At 47.8% G+C, this 26,607-nt stretch overlaps 1 protein-coding gene across 1 annotated transcript; it reads left to right on the forward strand.

Moving 5' to 3' along the window:
- The first annotated feature begins 868 nt into the window (after window positions 1–868).
- Window positions 869–19,668, forward strand: LOC126109755 (uncharacterized). Its single transcript, XM_049914806.1, has 2 exons — window positions 869–909; window positions 17,851–19,668. The coding sequence occupies exon 2, from the start codon at window positions 17,872–17,874 to the stop codon at window positions 19,630–19,632; it is 1,761 nt and encodes a 586-aa protein (XP_049770763.1). The 5' UTR covers window positions 869–909; window positions 17,851–17,871; the 3' UTR covers window positions 19,633–19,668.
- Window positions 19,669–26,607: the final 6,939 nt, after the last annotated feature.

Here is a 26,607-nt window from a genome sequence, read left to right on the forward strand (position 1 = left end):
GCTGCATTGACAGCTGTACCTGTTCACGCCATCCAAGCTCTGTTTGACTCAATGCCCAGGCGTATCAAGGCCGTTATTACGGCCAGAGGTGGTTGTTCTGGGTACTGATTTCTCAGGATCTGTGCACCCAAATTACGTGAAAATGTAATCACATGTCAGTTGTAGTATAATATATTTGTCCAATGAATACCCGTTTATCATCTGCGTTTCTTCTTGGTGTTGCAATTTTAATGGCCAGTAGTGTAACTACCATACGCCGTGTATAATGGGCCGCGGAACACGTTACTAACTGCAGATGTTTTCCGTGTCAGAGAAAGAGAGTGGGAGAGTGAGAGAAAGAGAGAGAGAGAGAGAGAGAGAGAGATCTACTTTGTTACCCGCCACAAGGGATTTCGGATCTGGAGAGCAAAAAATGCGACAACCAACTGATAACGCTGGGTTTAAAGTTGTCTGATGAAGATGAAATGGCAAAGCCATGTAGCAGTGCTGCCAACATCCACTGGTCCTGAGTTGCATTAGAAAACGCATTGAACGGTGTCTGATATCGAAGGAGAATCCTACCGCAGCACACTTAGCACCTGCGTTATTATCTGTGTCTTACACAAATGTGCGGCACAGTACTACTACAGGCGCTAACGCGAGCATAGCTGCTACGAAAAGAAATTTTTTGGCAGATGTGCGTCAGAAACGCAACGGAGAGGGTGCGGCAAGTTTAATCGAGATTCGTTGCAGATGCAGATAGCAGGTATCGTGACGAATGTGAAGTGTTTATCAAAGATAGTAGAATCTGTCTAAGTAAGCAACTGATATAATATATACCGTGCGATTGTGGAGAACTGCACTGTTAACATCCGTAGCTGTACACGAACGTATCTTTTGGTGACAGCGACGAAGCTACATCTGCTGAACGTAAGTTTACATTTCGCGGTACAGCCTATTACTAATAAATTCGGAAGCTGCTACATTTTGTGTTTCTGTTGCCGAGGCGCTGAAAACGTCTGTGTTTATTAAACATGTTTAACAATGTAGTGAATAAAAAGTGTAAAATTTTCCGTCGTTTGTCTGAAAAGTTTGCTATTTGCGTGTCACTGTGTTTGTAATTTCCAGTTCATGGATGAATTTTCAATCGGTCGGCGGTGAAAATATAAATATGCATTTCTTTTGCAGACACTGGTTTCGAAATTATACCTTTCGTGAGACAAAATCAGTTTCTTATTTTGTCGTCTACTCCCACGTTTTCACATAGTTGATTTCTCCCTAGCTGAAGTTTAAGCTCAACAGGTTTTGGAGGCAATTGCCACCAACTCCTTAGTATTCTACGAAATTCATTACGCGCAACTGCGCTAATATCCTCTCTTATCACTGATAGCTTAAAATAACATCCACCATCAAACTATCTTCCATATTTTCTTTATCTGTACTTATATGCTTATATTATTTCACATTTTAAATATTTAGACTATTACCTATAATATGCTAACATTCTTGTTGTTGTGGATTGGCAGGAGCCAACCCACGGAGTTTGGAGGAAGCCGAAAGGCACGCGTTTTAGCTCACGCAGGCTGGCGGGAGGTCTGGAACAGGACAAGGAAGTTAGACTAGAAAAAAAGGACGTAGCTGGTGGAATACTTAACTTTAATCCATTAATGTTGAACGTAGCTCTTGTCTGTACATTATTTACAATATCAATAGCAACTGATAATGGCGCCTTGCTAGGTCGTAGCAAATGACGTAGCTGAAGGCTATGCTAAACTGTCGTCTCGTCAAATGAGAGCGTATTTTGTCAGTGAACCATCGCTAGCAAAGTCGGCTGTACAACTGAGGCGAGTGCTAGGAAGTCTCTGTAGACCTGCCGTGTGGCGGCGCTCGGTCTGCAATCACTGGTAGTGGCGACACGCGGGTCCGACGTATACTAACGGACCGCGGCCGATTTAAAGGCTACCACCTAGCAAGTGTGGTGTCTGGCGGTGACACCACACTTGTTTTTAGGGTTCCATACTATAATCGGTAAGAATGGAACGGCTGTAGGATCAGTTTCTTGTCCGTCTGTCCAGGTGTTAATACGCCTTTTTGTCAGGAATGGTTATAGGTACAACGTTATAGTGGACTTCCCATCGACCTAAAATCGTAAAATTTGCCAATGAGCAATGTTTCACAGTAAAAGTAAACGGGAAAAGTCCGAAAATTGTTAGTTGGTATAGATATGTAGAAAACGTGTGATTTAGCGATTTAGCCTTTTGTTGTTCGTCTGCTTGTCTATCCGCCTGTGAAGTCCTCATTTTCTGAGAAACTATAGAGATGTTGTTGTTGTTGTTGTGGTCTTCAGTCCTGAGACTGGTTTGATGCAGCTCTCCATGCTACCCTATCCTGTGCAAGCTTCTTCATCTCCCAGTACTTACTGCAACCTACATCCTTCTGAATCTGCTTAGTGTATTCCTCTCTTCGTCTCCCTCTACGATTTTTACCCTCCACGCTATCCTCCAATGCTAAATTTGTGATCACTTGATGCCTCAGAACATGTCCTACCAACCGATCCCTTCTTCTAGTCAAGTTGTGCCACAAACTCCTCTTCTCCCCAATTCTATTCAATACTTCATCATTAGTTGTGTGATATACCCATCTAATCTTCAGCATTCTTCTGTAGCACCACATTTCGAAACCTTATACTCTCTTCTTGGCCAAACTATTTATCGTCCATGTTTCACTTCCATACGTGGCTACACTTCATACAAATACTTTCAGAAACGACTTCCTGACACTTAAATCTATACTCGATGTTAACAAACTTCACTTCTTCAGAAACGCTTTCGTTGCTATTGCCAGTCTACATTTTATATCGTCTTTGCTTCGAACATCATCAGTTATTTTGCTCCCCAAATAGCAAAACTCCTTTAAGTGTCTCACTATAGAGATAACTTGAAATTTATGTCAAATATTGTGGACTACACTTCTTTGGCGGTGAAAAAACGGGTAGGGGTGTCAACTGGAAATTCATGTCAAACACTGAGGACTATTGGTCCCGTTGTGGTGCAAATAATTTCAGGTCCTAGGTAAATACGGTAAAAAGATGCACATATTTTGATACTCGGAAACTCACTCATCCTAATCTAAGGACGCACCATGTACTTACATGTGAAACCTGATGCTTTTGTGACAAAGCACGAGTTTAGAAGCCGAGAGTTGTTGGCGTCGAATCTGGGGCTGGTCACGGGTTTATTAGTCTTCGTTTAAACCCAGATTTCAACTTTTAGCGATAGAAAGTGTAGCGCTGAACAACAAGTGGTTCGGGTTCCACATTAAACTGTAGGTCCCCTTTCCCCACTTTGATAACTGCCATAAATTAGGGGCACTCTAGTTCCCAAAGTGGCGCTCAACAAAAGGACCTGCAACAGGGTACTGAGCCACACGAAATTATTATTCCGTATATTATTCTATAAATACATAATTAAATTTATGCTACTTGTATCTGCACTTTTTAAATTTCTTTTTCTTTTTAATTGGTAATCTTCTACAACTGACATGTACTTTTTTACACCGAAGAGCACACCTGCCTAATATCGTGCATGTCCCCCACGACCACACAGAAGTGCCTCAACACGACGTAGCATGGCCTCGACTAATGTCTGAAGTAGTGCTGGTGGGAACTGACGCCATGAATCCTGCAGGGCTGTCCATCAACCCGTAAGAGTGCGAGTGGGTGGAGTTCTCTTCTGAACAGCACATTGCAAGGCATGCCAGATATGCTCAATAACGTTCATGTCTGGACAGTTTGGTGGCCAGTGGAAGTGTTTAAACCCAGAAGAGTGTTCCTCGACCCATTCTGGACGTGTGGGGTGTCGCATTGTCCTGCTGGAAACGCCAAAGTACGTCGGAATGCACAATGGGCATGAATGGATACAAGTGATACGACAAGATGTTTATGTACGTGTCACACGTCAGGGCCGTATCTAGACGTATCAGGGGTCCCATATGACTCCAACTGCACACGCCCCGCACCATTACAGAGCCTCCGCCAAATTGAACAGTCTCCTGCTGACATGCATTGTCCATGGATTCATGAGGTTGTCCCAATACCCGTACACGTCCATCTGCACGATACAATTTGGAACGAGACTCGTCCGACCAGGCAATACGTTTCCAGTGATCAATAGTCCATTGTCGGTTCAAAAATGGCTCCAAGCACTATGGGACTTAACATATGAGGTCATCAGTCCCCTAGACTTAGAACTACTTAAGCCTAACTAACCTATGCACATAACACACATCCATACCCGAGGCAGGATTCGAACCTGTGACCGTAGCAGCAGCGCGGTTCCGGACTGAAGCGCCGAGAACTGCTCGGCCACCGCGGCCGGCCGATTGTTGGTGTTGATGGGCCCAGCCGAGGCGTAAAGCTTTGTGTCGTGCAATCATCAAGGACGTACGAGTGGGCTGTCGGCTCCAAAAGCCAATATCGATTATGTTTCATTGAGTGTTTCGCACACTGACAGTTGTTAATAGTCCAGCATTGGAATCTGCAGCAATTTGCGGAGGGGTTGCACTCCTATCATTTTGAACGGTTCTCTTCAGTCGTCGTTGGTCCAGTTCTTACAGGATCTTTTTCCGTTACACTCGTGAAATGGTTGTACGGGAAAATCACCATGTCACTGCTACCTCGGAGGTGCTGTCTCTCATCGCTCGTTCGCCAACTACAATACCACGTTGAAACTGTTTAAATCTTGATAACCTGCCATTGCAGCAGCAATAACCGATCTCACAACTGCGCCAGACACTTGTTGTCTTATACAGGCGTTGCCGACCATAGCTTCGTATTTTGCCTGTTTACATATTTCTCTAATTTCTTACACATGCCTGTACCAGTATCTCGGCGCTTCAAAATGGTTCAAATGGCTCTGAGCACTATGGGACTTAACTTCTGACGTCATCAGTCCCCTAGTACTTAGACCTACGTAAACCTAACTAACCTAAGGTCATCAGACACATCCATGCCCGAGGCAGGATTCGAACCTGCGACCGTAGCGGTCGCGTGGCTCCAGACTGTAGCGCCTAGAACCGCTCGGCCACTCCGGCCGACCTTGGCGCTTTAGTCGAGCACACGTTTATTGAAGTTCTACGTGGAGAGCCAACTTTTTGTTCCATGTTTTTAGTAGTTTTGAACACTGAAATAGTTGTAGCTATTTCTCACCTTTGGTTTGTTTTTTGCAGAACACGTCTGTGTTTAACTACTCTCTTGTTTGTATGTAATTAGCGAATGACCAGATAACAGTGCTTTCACATCTGACTCACTGTATGATTATCCTTTTCATGTTCAAAAGTTCTGACTGGGCAGTACTAATACCATTGCCGTAACGTTAAGACACCACTTAAAACTCCAATAGCCGCACGGGATTAGCCAAGCAGTCTAAGGCGCTGCAGTCATGGACTGTGCTGCTGGTCCCGACGGAGGTTCAAGTGCTCTCTCGGGCATGGGTGTGTGTGTTTGTCCTTAGGATAATTTAGGTTCAGTAGTGTGTAAGCTTAGGGACTGATGACCTTAGCAGTTAAGTCCATAAGGTTTCACACACATTTGAAAATTCTTTTTTTGAAACGCCAATAACACATGACATTTTGCAAATCACACCACCTCACGTATAATCGATTCTACACCCTGCCTTTCCGGTTGTCTCGTTTTCCTGTATACAGTTACTGTGATGATGGCTATTAATGAAAACCGGTATTGAAATAGCAAGAATCACATGGACAGCTTCTTGCCATGCATTTCATAAAATCACGCATCGGTGCTTCGGAATGGCTGCAAGGCAAAAATATTATTTCACTCTGGAATAGAGTGTGGGAGCCATGAACGCCTAAATCTTGCGGTACCAGCTCTGATTTCTGTATCTTGTCGAGTTTATTATTATCCCCTGCAACTTTCCCCAGACCCTCTGCTGGTATGCTGGAGGCAACAAAATAGAGAAAGGGAGGAGGAACGAAATAAAACCAAGTTCATAGATTGAGAGAGGATGTTAGGCTATTCTAGTGATTACAAAATTGAGTTATGAGCCCACTTCTCCGTATAACGTTCCACCGCCTGAAGCCTGGAGAGATACATTCATTCGACTGGGAAAGGTGTCATAAAACCGTTGTGTCCACTCCTGAGACAAGTTGTCCCACAAGTCTTGTTAATGGTTCTTGACATCACAGATACTGGGATGGAGTTGACATCTGAACTGGTCCAACACATGTGCCATTGAGGTGATTGTGGGCATCGAGCTGGCTACGAGACTACTTCATCATCGCACACACAGTGTATAGACTCACAAACCGTGAGAGCACGAGCATTGTCCTGTTGAAAAATGGCACCCCGTTACTGTGGTATGAGAGAGAAGACAGGAGAATGGAGTATGTCAGCCAGCCGGTGTGGCCGAGTGGTTCTAGGCGCTTCAGTCTGGAACCACGCGACCGGTACGGTCGCAGGTTCGAATCCTGCCTCCAGCATGGATGTGTGTGGTGTCCTTAGGTTAGTTAGGTTTAAGTAGTTCTACGTTCTAGGGGACTATTGACCTCAGATGTTAAGTCGCATAGTGCTCAGAGCCATTTGAACCATCTTTTTTGGAGGATGTCCACGAAGGTCCGTCAATCACTACCAGCCGTGACAAGAAGTCATATGCAATGGATGTCCGTAATACCAGGAGAAATACCGCTGTGCCTCGCCGAAACATTGAGACCTCAGGTACTCAGCATTCGTTTCCTGGGTATGAGATTGGCGACCCTGGTGTTCCTGAGCTGGAGACTGCTAAGGATGTCCACGAAGTGCTGTTGTGATATCATAGGTCCGTCAATCACTACCAGCCGTGACAAGAAGACCTGGCGCAGCACCCCCAAATCGCTCTCCCGAACCGTCCGCTGCCAGCCGCTTCAACGGACGCAGGAAGGCGCGCCGATCTCCCGTCTCACGGCGTCGCAGCTCGCACCGGCCAGACCGATGTCGTGGTTTCGCTCCTGTTGCTGTCGTGTGAACCATGAAGCCCTTTCTATACGGCACTGCCCACTGGACTCACGTGGGGACCTCCCATGCGCCGACGCTCAAGACGGACAAGTCATCTCGTGTCTCAGTGCGCGACCGACCAACCGACCGATCCAACCGCCAATGACCGTTGCCCGAGCAACTCGAGCAGACTCAGATGCAGGAACTCAGCCCCGACCGGGCGACCACTCGCTGGGTTATGTTACTGGCGGAGTGGCAAGACTCATTTTCTGGCTTTAAACCTTGATCCAAACGACATATTAGCACTCCGACGACAGGCACCAACTGCCGCACAAATGCAAACGAGAGACAGACCAGATACTGGTGACGCGGGACTGGCCTAGCCTCACTCCGACTGACCCCCTGCCGAACTCATAGCGCCCCTTAAATGCACGTGAACAGGCTACCTTTCCGCTTTCCCACCAGAGGGAGACACCAAAGCTGCGATTGCCACAGCGGCGCCACCGCCAGAAACGGAGGGCGACTGCTTCACACTACGCGCTGCGGCGCGCTCTTCAAAACAGCAAATTTTTATCACGGCTCACTGATGCAGTAGCTTCTACAAAGCCTCCCCCCCCCCTCCCCACCAGACCAAAAAAGCAAATGTGTTGCTTTCACCACAGGCGATAAGAGGCCATAAATCATCAGATCATGTCGACGTCATGCGACTTGATGGCTCTGCTGCTTCTACTTCGGGGCCAATGATCTGCTAAGTCTGCCCCGGGCAAACATCTTGCCCCAAAGTAGAAACTCCAACCATTATGGGTTCCCCTCCCTGGCGGAAAGACAAGCTGAATGTCCAACCACCATGATAAATGGATCCCATACAACTGTGGAACGGCTTCAGGACTCATGTGGAGGAACAGAAACTTCTGTCACAGACCCAACACCTTGAAAGTTTACCGTGTTACCTCCTTGCCTAGGGACGCCAGATGAAAGTTGATGTCGTCAATCCCTGAATCAAAATTGCACAACGGATAACTAGGGAGGGGAGCTTGAGAGCGATACCTAGAGAGCGTGCCCTTTCTGTACGATACTAGGCAAGGGGCTGGAGGGCTCACACGCTGATGTGTGGGTCCCTGCATTCTATAGCTTCTATTTTTAAACGAATTCCTTTAACTTGACTTCTTTGCGATTTTTAAGGTATGTTAAAGATTGATGACAATTGATTACGTATTAATTTTAAATAATATCACTCAATTTTACAGCGATTGCAGCAATTGTTCCAGTTTAAAGATATTTCAATTTTACAACTTATAGCTCGGGTATATTATATAGGAATCTGCACGCACTTTTCTACGGGCAAGACGGAATTGCGTTGGCCAATTGTATACCACCAAAGCCTCCCAATATTTTACATAGGACATCCACTACGTGAGGAGGATAATAGGCAAACTGGGGACCAGATACATTAGCACAGGGGGTCAAATTTCCTAAATTAACGAGATCATTCATTTCCTTACACAATCTGAAGCTGGAAATAAAAGAATTAGTACAAATATTCAAATACCTCTCTTCCATGCGTGAACATTGAGACAGACGCACTGAGGGCACGTCTGCTCAATTACCCGTCTTCTGTAACACTCCCCATGAATATCTGGCGGGCACCCGGAGGTCTTCCCGGGCTCCGGTGGAGAGGGGGGGTGGTCGAACCACTTGACCGTGACCAACCTCTCCACCCCAAATCTTGTGACACTGGAAAGTCTTTGACTTTTACCTGCCTGTCCTGTCTCTCTGATCTCCTAGCCAGGAGTAAGGTTGGCACTACTGTACTACAGAACTACCTCCCAACAAAGATTTGGCCACGCTTTACGGTAAGGTGTGAGGAGGATTAGGAAAGTTCATGTGCAGATTCACATCCATGTACAAGAAACGCGTAATACACGACACATATAAATACGTATTACGAAGCCTGACACATTTCTTTCCACCCGTCCACATGGGTTCTGTTGCACCCGCGGCCGGCTGCGTCGTGTAATAAAGTTGGCTGCGGAGCCGCCTCTGTTGCTATTTCCCGGTGCGAGCGAGCATCGAAACCTGCTGCTTATAAAGCGGAAACTACTGTACCGTTTCAACCTGTGCCTGTGTTTACAGGAAACACATTTGAAAACCACGTTTGTCGCTTTACGTGTGTTTTAGTCTCCTGTGTAACATCATTTATTCTTTCCTGTAGTCTTAGTGTGTATGCTCACATTTTAGTAATTTTCTTCCACATTCGTTTTTTTCAATGTGAGGGCGCTGGTAACTTCGCCATAGGGCACTTGTAAGCACCAAAAAACCCACTCCCATACACAATGTCTGTGTTTCTCTAGCCTTGTGTTTGTCGTCTAGAGGTTTTAGTGTGTTGCAGAGTGTTTGGCTCATCCGTTTTTGTGTTTACTATCAGCCAGCCTAGGCCATCTGCTACATATATTATTTTAATACCTTCAACCGATTTTATTTTCCTTTTAGTGCATCTCCTCCATTTTTGGTTTGCTTCTTTCGCTTTCTTTTTCAGTGTGGTTCCCAGTTCGTTTTTCACCTCTTTACTTCCCGACTCACTTTCGGAATGCTTTTCACCAAAGACCTTTTGGCATGAGGAAAAAGGGTCTGATGACCCTGCAGTATGGTCCTTTTACTGCCCTCATGGACTCAGCTTTCATTTGCTGGATACGGGCTTGGCGAACCGGAGGTTCTTGTTCTAGGGACAGGTAAGCACCGCTAGTCCCTTGTCACTGTAAGCTCTGGTCATGCTTCAGCGGCCACTGTGAGATGCAGCAGTGGAACGTTGTGTGACTCATGGAGGGGGGCTTTTGCCCTGACCAGTCGGATCGCGAAGACAGAATAAACCTCTAAGTTACACGAGCGTCGAGGGTCGACAGAACTCATCTACCAGTGTCCATCCACCGCTCTGGGTAAAATTTATTACTATTTATTTTTATTTGCTTACCATAACGTGTATACTGCCTTGGCAATACATCTTTACAGAGTCTGAAAATGACTCTTAAATAGAGTCAAAACCTGTCACTCACTCCAATAAAAAATATTTTAACAAGATTGCGATCAAGACTGTTTTTGTTGGGTTGCCAGAAGTGCCAACACCGTGTTACTAGAGGAGGCCGAAACGCACGCGATTTAGCTCATGCAGGCTGGCGTGAGGAGGGAAGGACTATACTGACGTGAGGTCTGGAACATGAAAAGCAATTAGAATTTAGAAAGCGGACGTAGCTAGTGTGACACTTAACTTTAATCCATTAATGATGAACGTCGCTCTTGACGGTACATGATTCACAATAGTATCTGTTCAGAATACATTCTCATACATATTAACTGAATATGGGGCCTTGCTAAGTCGTAGCAAATGACGTAGCTGAAGGCTATGCTAAACTGTCGTCTCGGCAAATGAGAGCGTATGTAGTCAGGGAACCATCGCTAGCAAAGTCAGCTATACAACTGGGGCGAGTGCTGGGGAGTCTCTCTAGATCTGCCGTGTGGCGGCGCTCGGTCTGCAGTAACTGATAGTGGCGACACGCGGGTCCGATGTATACTAACGGACCGCGGCCGATTTAAAGGCTACCACCTAGCAAGTGTGGTGTCCGGCGGTGACACCACAGTTTTAAATTTTAATTTTAACTCTATAAAGTCCCTTCGATCTCACGGTATGCTGCACTCTGATGGGATGCGTGGCTGTTGAGGTGGAACAGTGGTTAGCGGGCAACCTCTGGGGAACCTACTGGACCTCAGTTTTATCGAGGCTCTGTCTGATTGGCCCCTTATTTCCCTATCTACTCGTAAATTTTCTTTTTTGCCCCTGCCAGCGGAAAGAGTGGGTCGCCGGGAGGTACCAACATCCAGTGTAACAAGAGGGCTGGTGGAGTCAGTCCTTCTGAATCAGACTGTAGTAAAAGAATGCACGATGTTTCGCAGAATGTGCTTCTTTTAGGTGAAGAAGGTTGTTTGGAGAAAGTTTGGCCATTTTTTATACAGAAAGGCTCAGAAGGCATTGCTGGCACCTTAAAATCTTGCGCAATGGAACTGTTGAAACATTTAGCTCCCTACAAGTCAGGAGCCTCCAGAAATCTTGATGCCTCTGGAAGTACGCCATAGAAACTGAATTGCACAGCACCTTGAACTGCAACAAAGGTGTTGTTAGTTGCAGGTATCCAGCCAACACTACCCGAGAAGAAGTGAAAGCCGAATCGTCCCAGGAAGGCAATGTAGAAGTTCAAAACGTTATGACACGGGTCGATAGCGATCTTGCAAAATCTGACACTTACTTTTAACGGCACCAAACTACCAGAGCGTCTCAAGCCAGGTTCCTATGGCTAAGTATACGACCTTGTGTCCTAAATCCAGTGCGGTGTTTTAAATGCCAACACTATGGGAACATTACTCTTGGCTGTAAAGGAGATGCCACTTGTTGGAAATGTGGTGCAGTCGCCCAGACGCAGTTGGTTGCTCCTCCCCTCCAAAGAGAGTCAACTGCTCTGGGGATAAACCTGTGAGGAGCAAAGACTCTAGACTTTTTCTTGAGTAACGGAGGCTCCTGGAGACCAAAACGACAAAGCGCGCCCCATATGGTGGAACTAAGAATTTGTAGAGGTCAATGCACATGCCCACGTTCGCTGCCTCCTTTTCTTCTGAAAACTGATGCCGCTACACAAAGGGAGGTTGTCACTGTCAGCATTACCAACTGCGTTTGTCGATGCACTTCTGTTGCTGCAGTTCCTTTGAAGCCTGCTCCCCCAACCAGAATTCCAAAAAAGACCGTGATTGCTGACATCGTGCAATTTCCTGCCAACTCAACAGGTCAAATCTTGTGCACCACCCATCACTGCTACGATCACTTCCATGGCTGTGGCTCCAAAGCCGCCTCAGACCAAAATATCGAAGGCGAAGAATCGTCCACTGAGGGAAACAGGAGGTACACAGTCTGACGATGTCAACGTCATCCTATCTGACATTTCTCTCGAATCTTCTTCAGAGATGATGGGGCTTGATGTCAGATGGGGGCGACCATCTCGCCCCACGGCTGAGCCTCCACTTCTGTTGCTGCAGTTCCTTTGAAGCCTGCTCCCCCAACCAGAATTCCAAAAAAGACCGTGATTGCTGACATCGTGCAATTTCCTGCCAACTCAACAGGTCAAATCTTGTGCACCACCCATCACTGCTACGATCACTTCCATGGCTGTGGCTCCAAAGCCGCCTCAGACCAAAATATCGAAGGCGAAGAATCGTCCACTGAGGGAAACAGGAGGTACACAGTCTGACGATGTCAACGTCATCCTATCTGACATTTCTCTCGAATCTTCTTCAGAGATGATGGGGCTTGATGTCAGATGGGGGCGACCATCTCGCCCCACGGCTGAGCCTCCACACATTGTCGATTCCCATCCCTTGCAGGAAGTCAAGATCGAAGTACTACCCCCCCCCCCCCCAATGATAGATCACTCTCATTATACCGTTGAACATTAATGGGTTCAGGACACATGTGGAGGAACTAAAACAAATAGCACAACGATGCGCCCTGGGCACGTGTTTGCAGGAAACACATTTTAAAGCATCTGATACCCCTGTACTACAGGGCTATAAGCCATACTGCAAGGGTGAACTGCCTGGAGAAAGGGCCAAGGAAGGGGTTGCTATGCTTCTGAATATTTTGCATCATTCCTCTGCTGTTCCCCTGGCTAATGACCTGCGAGCCACTGCAGTTTAAATTATTGCACTACGGAGGATTAAAATTTGCTCTCTGTATCTACCTTCACTGGATGCAGAGGCTCTCACAGATATTATGGAACAACTCCCCTGAACCACTTCTACTCCTGAGAGACTCTAATGCCCGACATGTCCTGTGGAGCTCGACTATTTCCCCTCAGGGTCGAGTTTTGGAGAACCTCATGATATCTCATGTGCAGTGCATCCCCAACACACTCACTTCTGTACTTCCACTGTGTCATTCTCAGCCATCGACCTCTCTTTCTGCTCTCCCACCCTCGCAGACAGCGTTCACTGGGATGTCATTGAGAACCTCCATTGGAGTGACCACTGTCCATTCCATGTCCACCTACTGGATGGTGGAGTGTTGGAACAGAAGCCATCAACATGGACGATTGGCAGGTCTCACTGGGCGCTGCTCAGCCAGTTGGTTGTGATTGAACACCGTGATGGCATAAAGAAGTTGGTGGACCATTCATGTGATCCATCATGCCCCTGAACTATCCATACCACAGTCTTTTGGTCCTCTCAGGAGGAAATCTGTCCCATGGTGGACAGAAGAGTACCATTCAACCACCCAGACCAGGAGTGTGGCTCTTCGAAAGTTTCAATGCCACCTGACAGCGGGAAACATTACTGCCCTTCGAGTCGCGAGAGACTAGGGTCGAGTTAGAGAGAGCAAAAACCAGTCTGGTCAACCATTCCTGAGCACCATCGACCCTTCCACTTGTTCTACGAAAGTATGACAAGCCATCCAGAGGGTTTCTGATAAACATAGTCATTTACCAATAGCAGCTGTGTGAACTCCAACCACGTTCAGAGCCATCGCTCAGACGGCATCGGAACATTTTGCACGTACTACAGCCGATGAAAACCAGGATCCGGCATTTCGTCGCTACCATGTTACTGTCGGGAGGGGCAAGTTGGACTTCAGATCCAACGGTTCTGAGGCCTACAACTCTGTTTTCTCCAACTGGGAGCTCGAATCAGCACTGTCTGAGACTTGTATTACTGCACCCAGTCAAGACCAAATCCGGTACCGCATGGTTCCACAATTGCCAGTGGCGTCAAAGTAGTTCCTCCTAAAGCGTTTTAACCTTATGTGGCAGACAGGCAGCTTCCCCAGCTTGTCGAGGGTTCTGAAACATCTCGTGAAACAGGGAAAAGACCATATGACTCCCAGTAGTTAAAGGAGTATCGCCTTAACGAGCTGCATAGGAAACACTCTGGAGCGAATGGTTAACCATCGTCTGCTGTGATTGGAGACAAGACAACTCCTTAGCTGAACTCACTGTGGATTCCTGAGATTTTGGTCCATTGTCGATAACCTGGCCCTGCTAGAGGCGGGTACTCAGCAGTCTTTCCTACCCATCAATGTATCAGTCTATTCTTCGATGAAAGTAATGTGTGCAATACTACTTAAAGACATTGTATTCTTGCATAACTGCATCAGTGCGGCCTGCTTTGCTACATCCCCATGCTCTTAAGGTGTTTCCAGTCTCTACAGTTTTTTTCAGACCCGAGATGGTCACCCGCTGTCAGATCGTTTTGAGCAGGAGAATGGTGTCCCTCAGGGCAGTGTTGCCCTCTGTGCCATAGCCATAAACAGTAACATGTCTATGGTAAGGAGTCCTGTATAGTACTCCTGATTTGTGGACGATTTTGTTGTTTTCTGTTCCTCCTACAGTGTTACAACAGCTCCTGTCTGTCATGCAGCGTCAAGGGTAACCGCTGCCACGTTCTCCGAGCTGATAGTCCGTGCTGCTGCAAACGTCGTCGAACTGTTCGTGCAGATGGTTGTTGTCTTGCAAACGTTTCCATCTGTTGACTCAGGGATCGAGGCATGGCTGCACGATCCGTTACAGCGATGCGGATAAGATGCCTGTCATCTCGACTGCTAGTGATACGAGGCCGTTGGGATCCAGCACGGCGTTCCGTATTACTCTCCTGAACCCACCGATTCCATACTTTGCTAACAGTCATTGGATCTCGACCAACGCGAGCAGCAATGACGCGATACGATAAACCGCAATCGCGATAGGCTACAATCCGACCTTTATCAAAGTCGGAAACGTGATGGTACGCATTTCTCCTCCTTACAATCGTTCAAATGGCTCTGAGCACTATGGCACTCAACTGCTGTGATCATCAGTCCCCTAGAACTTAGAACTACTTAAACCTAACTAACCTAAGGACATCACACACATCCGTGCCCGAGGCAGGATTCGAACCTGCGACCGTAGCAGTCGCACGGTTCCTTACAGATGTTTCACCAGGCAACGCCGGTCAACTGCTGTTTGTGTATGAGAAATCGGTTGGAAACTTTCCTCATGTCAGATCGTTGAAAGTGTCGACACCGGCGCCAACCTTGTGTGAATCCTATCAAAAGCTAATCATTTGCATATCACAGCATCTTAAATTTCGCGTCTGTAGAGCGTCATCTTCGTGGTGTAGCAATTTCAATGGTCAGTAGTGTATCTTAGTTTGTGTGTGCATTGTTTGCAGAAGCAAAAAGGTCAGAAAAAGAGTATAGTAGTGATGCAAATGCTGATCAAGGAGCTAAATGCTAGATGTCAAGTTGATATCATCTACTTCCAATCGCAACCACATGGAGATCGTAAGTTTGTGGTGATTTATCTCGACAATCTCACTAAATTCGTTGTTCCCATGCCACTGAAGTCGAAAACAGCTGGAGAGGTATGCGATATCATTATTGTCACTTTCACGCTGTTAGGCGCTCCCTCAGCATTGCAGTCTGACAATGGTAGAGAGTTCGTTAGCAAAACATGAGCAGCTAATTTTAAGACTGTCCACGGTAAACCTAGACAGTCAGGACCGAAGGAGCGTACAACGAGGAAATCGACCCAGAAAATACACTCCTGAAAATGGAAAAAAGAACACATTGACATCGGTGTGTCAGACCCACCATACTTGCTCCGGACACTGCGAGAGGGCTGTACAAGCAATGATCACACGCACGGCACAGCGGACACACCAGGAACCGCGGTGTTGGCCGTCGAATGGCGCTAGCTGCGCAGCATTTGTGCACCGCCGCCGTCAGTGTCAGCCAGTTTGCCGTGGCATACGGAGCTCCATCGCAGTCTTTAACACTGGTAGCATGCCGCGACAGCATGGACGTGAACCGTATGTGCAGTTGACGGACTTTGAGCGAGGGCGTATAGTGGGCATGCGGGAGTCCGGGTGGACGTACCACCGAATTGCTCAACACGTGGGGCGTGAGGTCTCCACAGTACATAGATGTTGTCGCCAGTGGTCGGCGGAAGGTGCACGTGCCCGTCGACCTGGGACCGGACCGCAGCGACGCACGGATGCACGCCAAGACCGTAGGATCCTACGCAGTGCCGTAGGGGACCGCACCGTCACTTCCCAGCAAATTAGGGACACTGTTGCTCCTGTGGTATCGGCGAGGACCATTCGCAACCGTCTCCATGAAGCTGGGCTACGGCCCCGCACACCGTTAGGCCGTCTTCCGCTCACGCCCCAACATCGTGCAGCCCGCCTCCAGTGGTGTCGCGACAGGCGTGAATGGAGGGACGAATGGAGACGTGTCGTCTTCAGCGATGAGAGACGCTTCTGCCTCGGTGCCAATGATGGTCGTATGCGTGTTTGGCGCCGTGCAGGTGAGCGCCACAATCAGGACTGCATACGACCGAGGAACACAGGGCCAACACCCGGCATCATGGTGTGGGGAGCGATCTCCTACACTGGCCGTACACCACCGGTGATCGTCGAGGGGACACTGAATAGTGCACGGTACATCCAAACCGTCATCGAACCCATCGTTCTACCATTCCTAGACCGGCAAGGGAACTTGCTGTTCCAACAGGACAATGCACGTCCGCATGTATCCCGTGCCACCCAACGCGCTTTAGAAGGTGTAAGTCAACTACCCTGGCCAGCAAGATCTCCGGATCTGTCCCCCATTGAGCATGTTTGGGACTGGATGAAGCGTCGTCTCACGCGGTCTGCACGTCCAGCACGAACGCTGGTCCAACTGAGGCGCCAGGTGGAAATGGCATGGCAAGCCGTTCCACAGGACTACATCCAGCATTTCTACGATCGTCTCCATGGGAGAATAGCAGCCTGCATTGCTGCGAAAGGTGGATATACACTGTACTAGTGCCGACATTGTGCATGCTCTGTTGCCTGTGTCTATGTGCCTGTGGTTCTGTCAGTGTGATCATGTGATGTATCTGACCCCAGGAATGTGTCAATAAAGTTTCCCCTCCCTGGGACAATGAATTCACGGTGTTCTTATTTCAATTTCCAGGAGTGTATTCTAACTACACGGATGCAGGGGCACAACACCGCGGAATGGAGCAGTGCATTAAGATTTGACCAGCTACTGCAGAATAGCGCTGCACATTTTGGAACTAAAAGGTCTCTGAAGAAGCGATAGGTGGCTGCCCTCCTAAACATGGTTTGTCTTCAACAAGTGTGCGAAGCGGCCAGGGACTCTTCAGATGCAACTGCCAGCAAAAATGTTACACTCTGAGGTGCTTTTGCAAAAACAAAAATGTGTTGTGCAACCTAAAATGCCATGGTGCACTTCCTTGCTGCAATAACTAAATTTTACATAATATGACTATGTTTTCAACTACATGTGATAAATGCAACTTTCGAAGTACGGCTGTTTTGTAATTACAGCCATGGTTCACATTCCTTACCTCTTCGCAGTGAAGGTATACATTCACTAGTGATAGTGCACTATCCCCAGTCAACGTGTACTGTTTGACAGAACTGGAATCAGTAACCAAAAAAAAGTTCAAATGTGTGTGAAATCCTATGGGACTTAACTACTAAGGTCATCAGTCCCTAAGCTTACACTCTACTTAACCAAATTATCCTAAGAACAAACACACACACCCATGCCCGAAGGAGGACTCGAACCTCCGCCGGGACCAGCCGCACAGTCCATGACTGCAGTGCCCCAGACCACTCGGCTAATCCCGCGCGGCAATCAGTAACTCACTTTCAGTAAATGGGCCAGTGAAAGTACACTATCACCAGCGATGGTACACTTTCCCTGAAACTACCCATTCCACTATAGCATATGCACTTGCTTTGCGTCTACCATAAAACACCTTCAATGAGTGCCACGTTGTAACATTCTCATTTTCTGTCCGCAGGGCGAGAAGCAGATCACAAGGATGGGTGGTAAATGGATTACGCGGTACGCCAACATAAATAAGTTGTATGAAGATGTTGATCTTGCAGAAATCGCAAAGGAACACAAGAGCAAGACTGGCGGTGAGCCGGTAATTGTGGTGGACGGAAATGGAGTTGTGTGGTACTTGTATCGAAACTGTGACTTCCATTGTGGTGGGCAGTACAAGGAATTCAGGGAGGCTTGTAGGAACCTAACGCAGAAATTCAGGAGCTCCGGCGTCCGGCTCGTATTCTTCTTCGATGGACTAGCATCTGCTGAGAAGAATGGGAAATTGGTGGAGGGGTCTACAGAAGGAGTGAAAAAAAGTAATAAGAGGTTAGGAAAAGAGCATGCTAGTAATTCCACAGCGAAAGTGCCTAAACAACTACCCGAAGGACTAATACCGTGTGCCCGGGTGATTTTCAAGTGTGAACCATCAAGTGAGGTGCGCCTCTGTGTGGAAGATTATCATCAGGAGATCGCTCAGTTCGCAGCAAGCCACAGAAATTGCCTTGGAATATTGTCCAACACTGGAAATTTCCTGATATACAAAGATGTACCAAGCATGTTCTTACTACACAGTAAAGATAAACAGGGAGACAGAGGGGTGAGGACGATGCGTTACTGTTCTTCTGACATCGCCTCACATCTTGGCATCCAGCAACACCACCTGGCTGCAGTCCAGACATTCTTAGCAAGTGATACCATCAACAGGGACGAGATGCGGCACGCACATCGAAGAATTGGTGAACTTTATGGGCGAAAAGAACTTCTAGAAAGCGCTGTAGCTGAGCTGGTCAAGAATAATACGTTGGAGGAAATGTGTCACATAGCATTCGGTGACAGGTGGCGAGTAAACGTGGACAGAGTGAAAGCAGAAATTGACCATTACAGTTACAAGCGAAGGACATCTGAAAGGACTCCACAAAGCTCCAGCTGGTCTAATGTTCTCCAGCGTATTACAGACAAACACTCAACTGGCGAGATACCAGCAGTGTTACTGTCAGTGGCCAAGTGCCGTGCACTGCAGGTAGGTGCTGCACTGGAAGACTTGTCGCATGCAAAGAGTGGTACCACTTCGCTAGGAGAACAGCTTCAACGTTTGAGGAGCAGGATATACACTGTGCTGCTGTGGGAAAGTGGAGACGGTCCATTCCAGGTGGAGGAGAAGGTGACCAGAAAGACTGAGGTGCAACGGACGCAAGTTGTGGTCCAGAAGCAGCTGCCACCGAGTGTGGTACACCCGGGCCTGCTGAAACTGTGGTCTGGAGATCTGGAAACGCGCTGGCGGCTCTTCAGCTGGATAGTGGGGTTCCCACAGCCGTCCGCCCTGAGGTCCCTGGAGCCCCAGTGCCTAGTAGTCCCAGCCACCGCACTGCACTTCCTTCGGCACGAGACCTGTCTTCTGACTGGCCACGAGGCTGAGATCTTCGCTGTGGTCGCCGTGACTGTGAGCGGCCTCACACCTCAACAGCTGGCCCAGAAAAGCATCCCAACGCTAGACCCACACGCCATCTTCCTAGCGACACTCTTCAACCGCACTGCCCTGCACGTGTTGGATGCGGCCGCTGTCTGTGGCTTGTCCTTCCCACAGGAGGCAGACTGCCACTTGGATGCCTACTTTGATGGGAAGTTGTTCCATGAGCTCTTCCTCAGTGCTAAGGCCCAATCGTTCCGAAGAGTCGGGACCCACGCTTCCTGGAACCCATCGTATCTCAACCGAATCCACAAATTGCTGGATATAATAGAACAAGCTAAGTAATGTACACTGAGTGGATAATCAATGTGTAGTATACTACTGGCCATTTCTGGGTGCCTGATAGGCTGGAAGACTTGTCACATGCAAAGAGTGGTATCATTTCGCTAGGAGAACAGCTACAACGTTTGAGGTGCAGGATATACACTGTGCTACTGTGGGAAAGTGGAGACGGTACATTCCAGGTGGAGGAGAAGGTGACCAGAAAGACTGAGGTGCAACGGACGCAAGTTGTGGTCCAGAAGCAGCTGCCACCGAGTGTGGTACACCTGGGCCTGCTGAAACTGTGGTCTGGAGATCTGGAAACGCGCTGGCGGCTCTTCAGCTGGATAGTGGGGTTCCCACAGCCGTCCGCACTGAGGTCCCTGGAGCCCCAGTGCCTAGTAGTCCCAGCCACCGCACTGCACTTCCTTCGGCACGAGACCTGCCTTCTGACTGGCCACGAGGCTGAGATCTTCGCTGTGGTCGCCGTGACTGTGAGCGGCCTCACACCTCAACAGCTGGCCCAGAAAAGCATCCCAACGCTAGACCCACACGCCGTCTTCCTAGCGACACTCTTCAACCGCACTGCCCTGCACGTGTTGGATGCGGCCGCTGTCTGTGGCTTGTCCTTCCCACAGGAGGCAGACTGCCACTTGGATGCCTACTTTGATGGGAAGTTGTTCCATGAGCTCTGCCTCAGTGCTAAGGCCCAATCGTTCCGAAGAGTCGGGACCCACGCTTCCTGGAACCCATCGTATCTCAACCGAATCCACAAATTGCTGGATATAATAGAACAAGCTAAGTAATGTACACTGAGTGGATAATCAATGTGTAGTATACTACTGGCCATTTCTGGGTGCCTGATAGGCTGGAAGACTTGTCACATGCAAAGAGTGGTATCATTTCGCTAGGAGAACAGCTACAACGTTTGAGGTGCAGGATATACACTGTGCTACTGTGGGAAAGTGGAGACGGTACATTCCAGGTGGAGGAGAAGGTGACCAGAAAGACTGAGGTGCAATGGACGCAAGTTGTGGTCCAGAAGCAGCTGCCACCGAGTGTGGTACACCTGGGCCTGCTGAAACTGTGGTCTGGAGATCTGGAAACGCGCTGGCGGCTCTTCAGCTGGATAGTGGGGTTCCCACAGCCGTCCGCACTGAGGTCCCTGGAGCCCCAGTGCCTAGTAGTCCCAGCCACCGCACTGCACTTCCTTCGGCACGAGACCTGCCTTCTGACTGGCCACGAGGCTGAGATCTTCGCTGTGGTCGCCGTGACTGTGAGCGGCCTCACACCTCAACAGCTGGCCCAGAAAAGCATCCCAACGCTAGACCCACACGCCGTCTTCCTAGCGACACTCTTCAACCGCACTGCCCTGCACGTGTTGGATGCGGCCGCTGTCTGTGGCTTGTCCTTCCCACAGGAGGCAGACTGCCACTTGGATGCCTATTTTGATGGGAAGTTGTTCCATGAGCTCTGCCTCAGTGCTAAGGCCCAATCGTTCCGAAGAGTCGGGACCCACGCTTCCTGGAACCCATCGTATCTCAACCGAATCCACAAATTGCTGGATATAATAGAACAAGCTAAGTAATGTACACTGAGTGGATAATCAATGTGTAGTATACTACTGGCCATTTCTGGGTGCCTGATAGGCTGGAAGACTTGTCACATGCAAAGAGTGGTATCATTTCGCTAGGAGAACAGCTACAACGTTTGAGGTGCAGGATATACACTGTGCTACTGTGGGAAAGTGGAGACGGTACATTCCAGGTGGAGGAGAAGGTGACCAGAAAGACTGAGGTGCAACGGGCGCAAATTGTGGTCCAGAAGCAGCTGCCACCCAGTGTGGTTCACCCGGGCCTGGTGAAACAGGAGGCAGACTGCCACTTGGATGCCTACTTTGATGGGAAGTTGTTCCATGAGCTCTACCTCAGGGCTAAGGCCCAATCGTTCCGAGGAGTTGGGACCCACGCTTCCTGGAACCTGTCATATCTCAACCCAATGCACAAGCTATTGGATATAATAGAACAAGCTAACTAATGTACACTGAGTGGACAATCAATGTGTAGTATACTACTGGCCATTTCTGGGTCCCTGAGAGGCTGAGATCTTTGCTGAGGTCGCCGTAACAGTGATTATGTTCACACCAGGGGAATTTCCCGAGCCTGACCCTCATCCCATCTTCTTAGCAAAGCACTATGTTGCACGTGCCGGATAGTGCCACAGTCTGCGGGTTGTCTTTCCCAAAGGAGGCTGACTGTCAGTTGGATGCCTGCTGTGATGGAAAGTTCTTCCATGAGCTCTACCTCAAGATAAACGGCGAGTCTGTTCCAAGAGCGTGGATCCCACCTCCCAGGGATCCCTTGCATGCAAACACCACCCATAAGTTGCTGAGTATTGTCGAATGAACCCATGCTGGTCATAAATGAATGGACAATCAGCATGTAACACATGTGGTTTGCACCTCTGCATGTTACTAATGACCTGTTAACACTGTACTTTGAACAAGTGTTTGTCTTGTTTTGAGCACCAAGCACACTGAAATGGCCATTTTTAAGCTTGATGTCTTGCTATATATGTTCATAGATAACCTCAATCACTTGAAAATGTTGTAAAAGGCGGAAACCTGGGTCGTAATTCAATAAAACACAATACAGTCAATCTTGGTCTGTGACCAGTTAATCCAGATATACATTCAGGTGACTTATGACAGCATGCTGCAAAGTGTTCCACAGTAAAATGGACATCGAATATATTGAAGATGGGTTATTCTTTTTTACTGCCACATCATGTATAGTGCATTTACATTTTTTTAAAATATTTGCAAGTTATTTCCTATGTAATGTAGAGTGATATTAACTTGTTTTTTAATTTGTATGTGCAACTGATACTGAATTTTGCTTGAGAAACAATTTAAACGATCAGAAATGCTGAAAAAAGAAAAACACTTTGCAACAGTGGTATAAGAATTACTTGTGCAGACTATCATGAAAAACCTACTAGCTTCTAATATTGGGATCTCACAATTGATCCTTTCCTCTCTTGTCACTCTTTTCATCCCATTTTTCCTACTTTTTTTTTTCTTTCCCCACACAGAACATATTTGCTTCCATAACGTGACACAACCGTAAAACCATTCCAACGGAATATTTCTCATGGCATTAGTAGCTGTTTCTTCTTCACAATCTGCTCCAGGTAAAATTCTTTCACGACTGTTACACTGGGTGGCTTCCGGATATTCTAGTTCCTAAATTCGGCTCCTCATGGCGTACAGAAAGATTTTCTGTATGTCTGTTACATAGTATGTGATCGTAAGTCTCATTATCATGCGGAACTCCATACTAAATATATCCTATAGTAGAAGCCATGACCATATATATACACTGTCTGTCACAATTTTTGCTCTTCCACCTCGTGTGAAACTCTACATATGTCTTTGTAAGTCATGTCGTCTGGGTATGTAGATTGCTGTGGTGGGTCATAATGCAAAATATAAGGGCGCAGATGTGGAGCTTGTAAAATGGATGTGTGATTTTTCTTTTTTAAATACCTTTCCTAGTAAGCAGGCCTAATATTGACGGTTTGCTAATCGGAAAACTAATTTCATGTCAACATAAAATATCAAGCACACGTATGACTGAAACTGCACCTGCACGTATGTACCTTAAAAATGAAGCAAGTCAAACGAAATCGTTTGACATACAGTAAATAACACTGGCGGAAGTATGGTCAATGATTAATAAAGAAACCTATCAGAGTCGCATTTACCATAACCACAGCAATGTATTCACATTTCACATACACAATCAAATACACTACGTTGTCGTTAAGCATGTTCAATAGTAACAATGAAAACTCTAAAAAAATGCAATGTCATAATTATTGATAACTATTAAGCATGCAACGCCACCAAATTATGAGGCTAAAATATGGTCCTGCAATAATGAACTTTTGTATCAAATAGTACAGATGAACTTAAGAGACGCTTCTCCCAATTTTCATCACACATTTCACTGCAGATGTAATTTTTTCATGGCGAATAACATGACCGTTAAACCTCCAATAATGCTTTATCATTCACAATAGTTTATTCTGAAAATTAAAGTCATTCAAGAAATATCGGAAACAGCACTCTAAATAGTTTGTTTCATTTATTGCTGGACGTACCCGTTGTGGAAGTACATAGCACAGTTTTAATCCTTTCTCTCTTTCTCTCTCTCTTCCTCTTAGTCTCTCATAGTAACTCCAATGAAATTTTGTGGGTAATAGTCCATGGCAATAAACGGCTTCCTTCATCGTCTCAGCATTCCTACTTCATTTACAGCGAGCCACATTTCTTCCTCTTGGCGCTCATATTACACACCACTACAGATTACAGGCGCTAAACATGGTTAATGTCAAATAATGTCTTTGCTGTACCTAGTGCAGCTCCCCGCCCCCCCCCCTCTCTCTAGTGTTTACAAATATTATATTGTCTTGCTCCACATTGTACTATCTCCACACCATGAAAATCCTTAACGAAACGAATGTATTACTGAAATACACTCCTGGAAATTGAAATAAGAACACCGTGAATTCATTGTCCCAGGAAGGGGAAACTTTATTGACACATTCCTGGGGTCAGATACATCACATGATCACACTGACAGAACCACAGGCACATAGACACAGGCAACAGAGCATGCACAATGTCGGCACTAGTACAGTGTATATCCACCTTTCGCAGCAATGCAGGCTGCTATTCTCCCATGGAGACGATCGTAGAGATGCTGGATGTAGTCCTGTGGAACGGCTTGCCATGCCATTTCCACCTGGCGCCTCAGTTGGACCAGCGTTCGTGCTGGACGTGCAGACCGCGTGAGACGACGCTTCATCCAGTCCCAAACATGCTCAATGGGGGACAGATCCGGAGATCTTGCTGGCCAGGGTAGTTGACTTACACCTTCTAGAGCACGTTGGGTGGCACGGGATACATGCGGACGTGCATTGTCCTGTTGGAACAGCAAGTTCCCTTGCCGGTCTAGGAATGGTAGAACGATGGGTTCGATGACGGTTTGGATGTACCGTGCACTATTCAGTGTCCCCTCGACGATCACCAGTGGTGTACGGCCAGTGTAGGAGATCGCTCCCCACACCATGATGCCGGGTGTTGGCCCTGTGTGCCTCGGTCGTATGCAGTCCTGATTGTGGCGCTCACCTGCACGGCGCCAAACACGCATACGACCATCATTGGCACCAAGGCAGAAGCGACTCTCATCGCTGAAGACGACACGTCTTCATTCGTCCCTCCATTCACGCTTGTCACGACACCACTGGAGGCGGGCTGCACGATGTTGGGGCGTGAGCGGAAGACGGCCTAACGGTGTGCGGGACCGTAGCCCAGCTTCATGAAGACGGTTGCGAATGGTCCTCGCCGATACCCCAGGAGCAACAGTGTCCCTAATTTGCTGGGAAGTGGCGGTGCGGTCCCCTACGGCACTGCGTAGGATCCTACGGTCTTGGCGTGCATCCGTGCGTCGCTGCGGTCCGGTCCCAGGTCGACGGGCACGTGAACCTTCCGCCGACCACTGGCGACAACATCGATGTACTGTGGAGACCTCACGCCCCACGTGTTGAGCAATTCGGCGGTACGTCCACCCGGCCTCCCGCATGCCCACTATACGCCCTCGCTCAAAGTCCGTCAACTGCACATACGGTTCACGTCCACGCTGTCGCGGCATGCTACCAGTGTTAAAGACTGGGATGGAGCTCCGTATGCCACGGCAAACTGACTGACACTGACGGCGGCGGTCCACAAATGCTGCGCAGCTAGCGCCATTCGACGGCTAACACCGCGGTTCCTGGTGTGTCCGCTGTGCCCGTGCGTGTGATCATTGCTTGTACAGCCCTCTCGCAGTGAACGGAGCAAGTATGGTGGGTCTGACACACCGGTGTCAATGTGTTCTTTTTTCCATTTCCAGGAGTGTATAATAAAAAATTGAATTACAACTTTACACAGACCAAACAAAATGTCGAAATATAGGCACTTGCCACTAAGTGATGCCACTGGTTGTTACTTGTATAACACACTGGCACTTGTACTGAGATAATTCCTTCAGTATGTATTTATTCCATCCCCATTAGCCTATCTCTCTTTCTGTCCAACTCCTCTGCCCCCTCAAACTCCACCTCCGTCTCCCACAATCTCCATGTATCATCTTCTCCCACTCGCTCTGTTCCAGTCAGGAAAAAGAGACCCATGACGCTGTTTTTTAGTCCCTTTACTCTCCAAACCAATCAGCCAACCAAACTACCAACTTACCAGCCCTCTCTCTGTCCAACTGCATCTCCACACTCTCGCTGTCCATCTGCTCCTCTACACTCTCTCTGTTCATCTACTTCTTTCCCTATGTGGTTTCCGGGGTTAGAATAGGTCCGAGGTATTCCTGCCAATCGTAAGAGACTATAAAATGTGTCTCCTTACATCTCTGCCTTCAGTTTTATTCTCCCCTTTACGGTTGGACCTCCACTCTATCCAGATTTTTCCGAAGTGCGGGCCATTTGGAAAAGAACTACTTACGTACTGCATCACCCATCCATCGTGCATTAAGATCTTCTGCACCTATCATTGCAATGGCTCTCCAGTTCCACCCATAGTCTAGGTATTTAGCGAGGAGACCTTACAGGATTCATAATGTCCACCCATTGTCTGCTGTCCTCTTTTGCACCCATGACAATGCTCAATTTCTACACACCCAGTACCAGCACGGCAGGTAGCCCATTGTGGAGTGGCACCATGTATAAACTTGTTTGTATCTCCCGGACAACGCGGGTATCACACTGCTGATGCCTGAGCTGTAAACTCCTCATGTACGCTACAGAGTGGATGCTCATCATCTTGGAGCATCAAGACTCCCAGAAATGGCACCAGGTGGCCTTTGCTGTGGCTGGGTGGCACCTGTGGAGAGAGCCCCTGATCGCAGTAGTCGGCATCAGAGCGGATGACACACAATGAAGCAGACC

Source organism: Schistocerca cancellata, chromosome 12 (genome assembly GCF_023864275.1).
Source record: "Schistocerca cancellata isolate TAMUIC-IGC-003103 chromosome 12, iqSchCanc2.1, whole genome shotgun sequence".
Taxonomy (NCBI): Eukaryota; Metazoa; Arthropoda; class Insecta; order Orthoptera; family Acrididae; genus Schistocerca; species Schistocerca cancellata.

What these genes read in the sequence shown, in the direction of transcription:
- LOC126109755 (XM_049914806.1), top strand. Translation starts at nt 17,872, where the DNA reads ATGGGTGGTAAATGGATTACGCGGTACGCCAACATAAATAAGTTGTAT.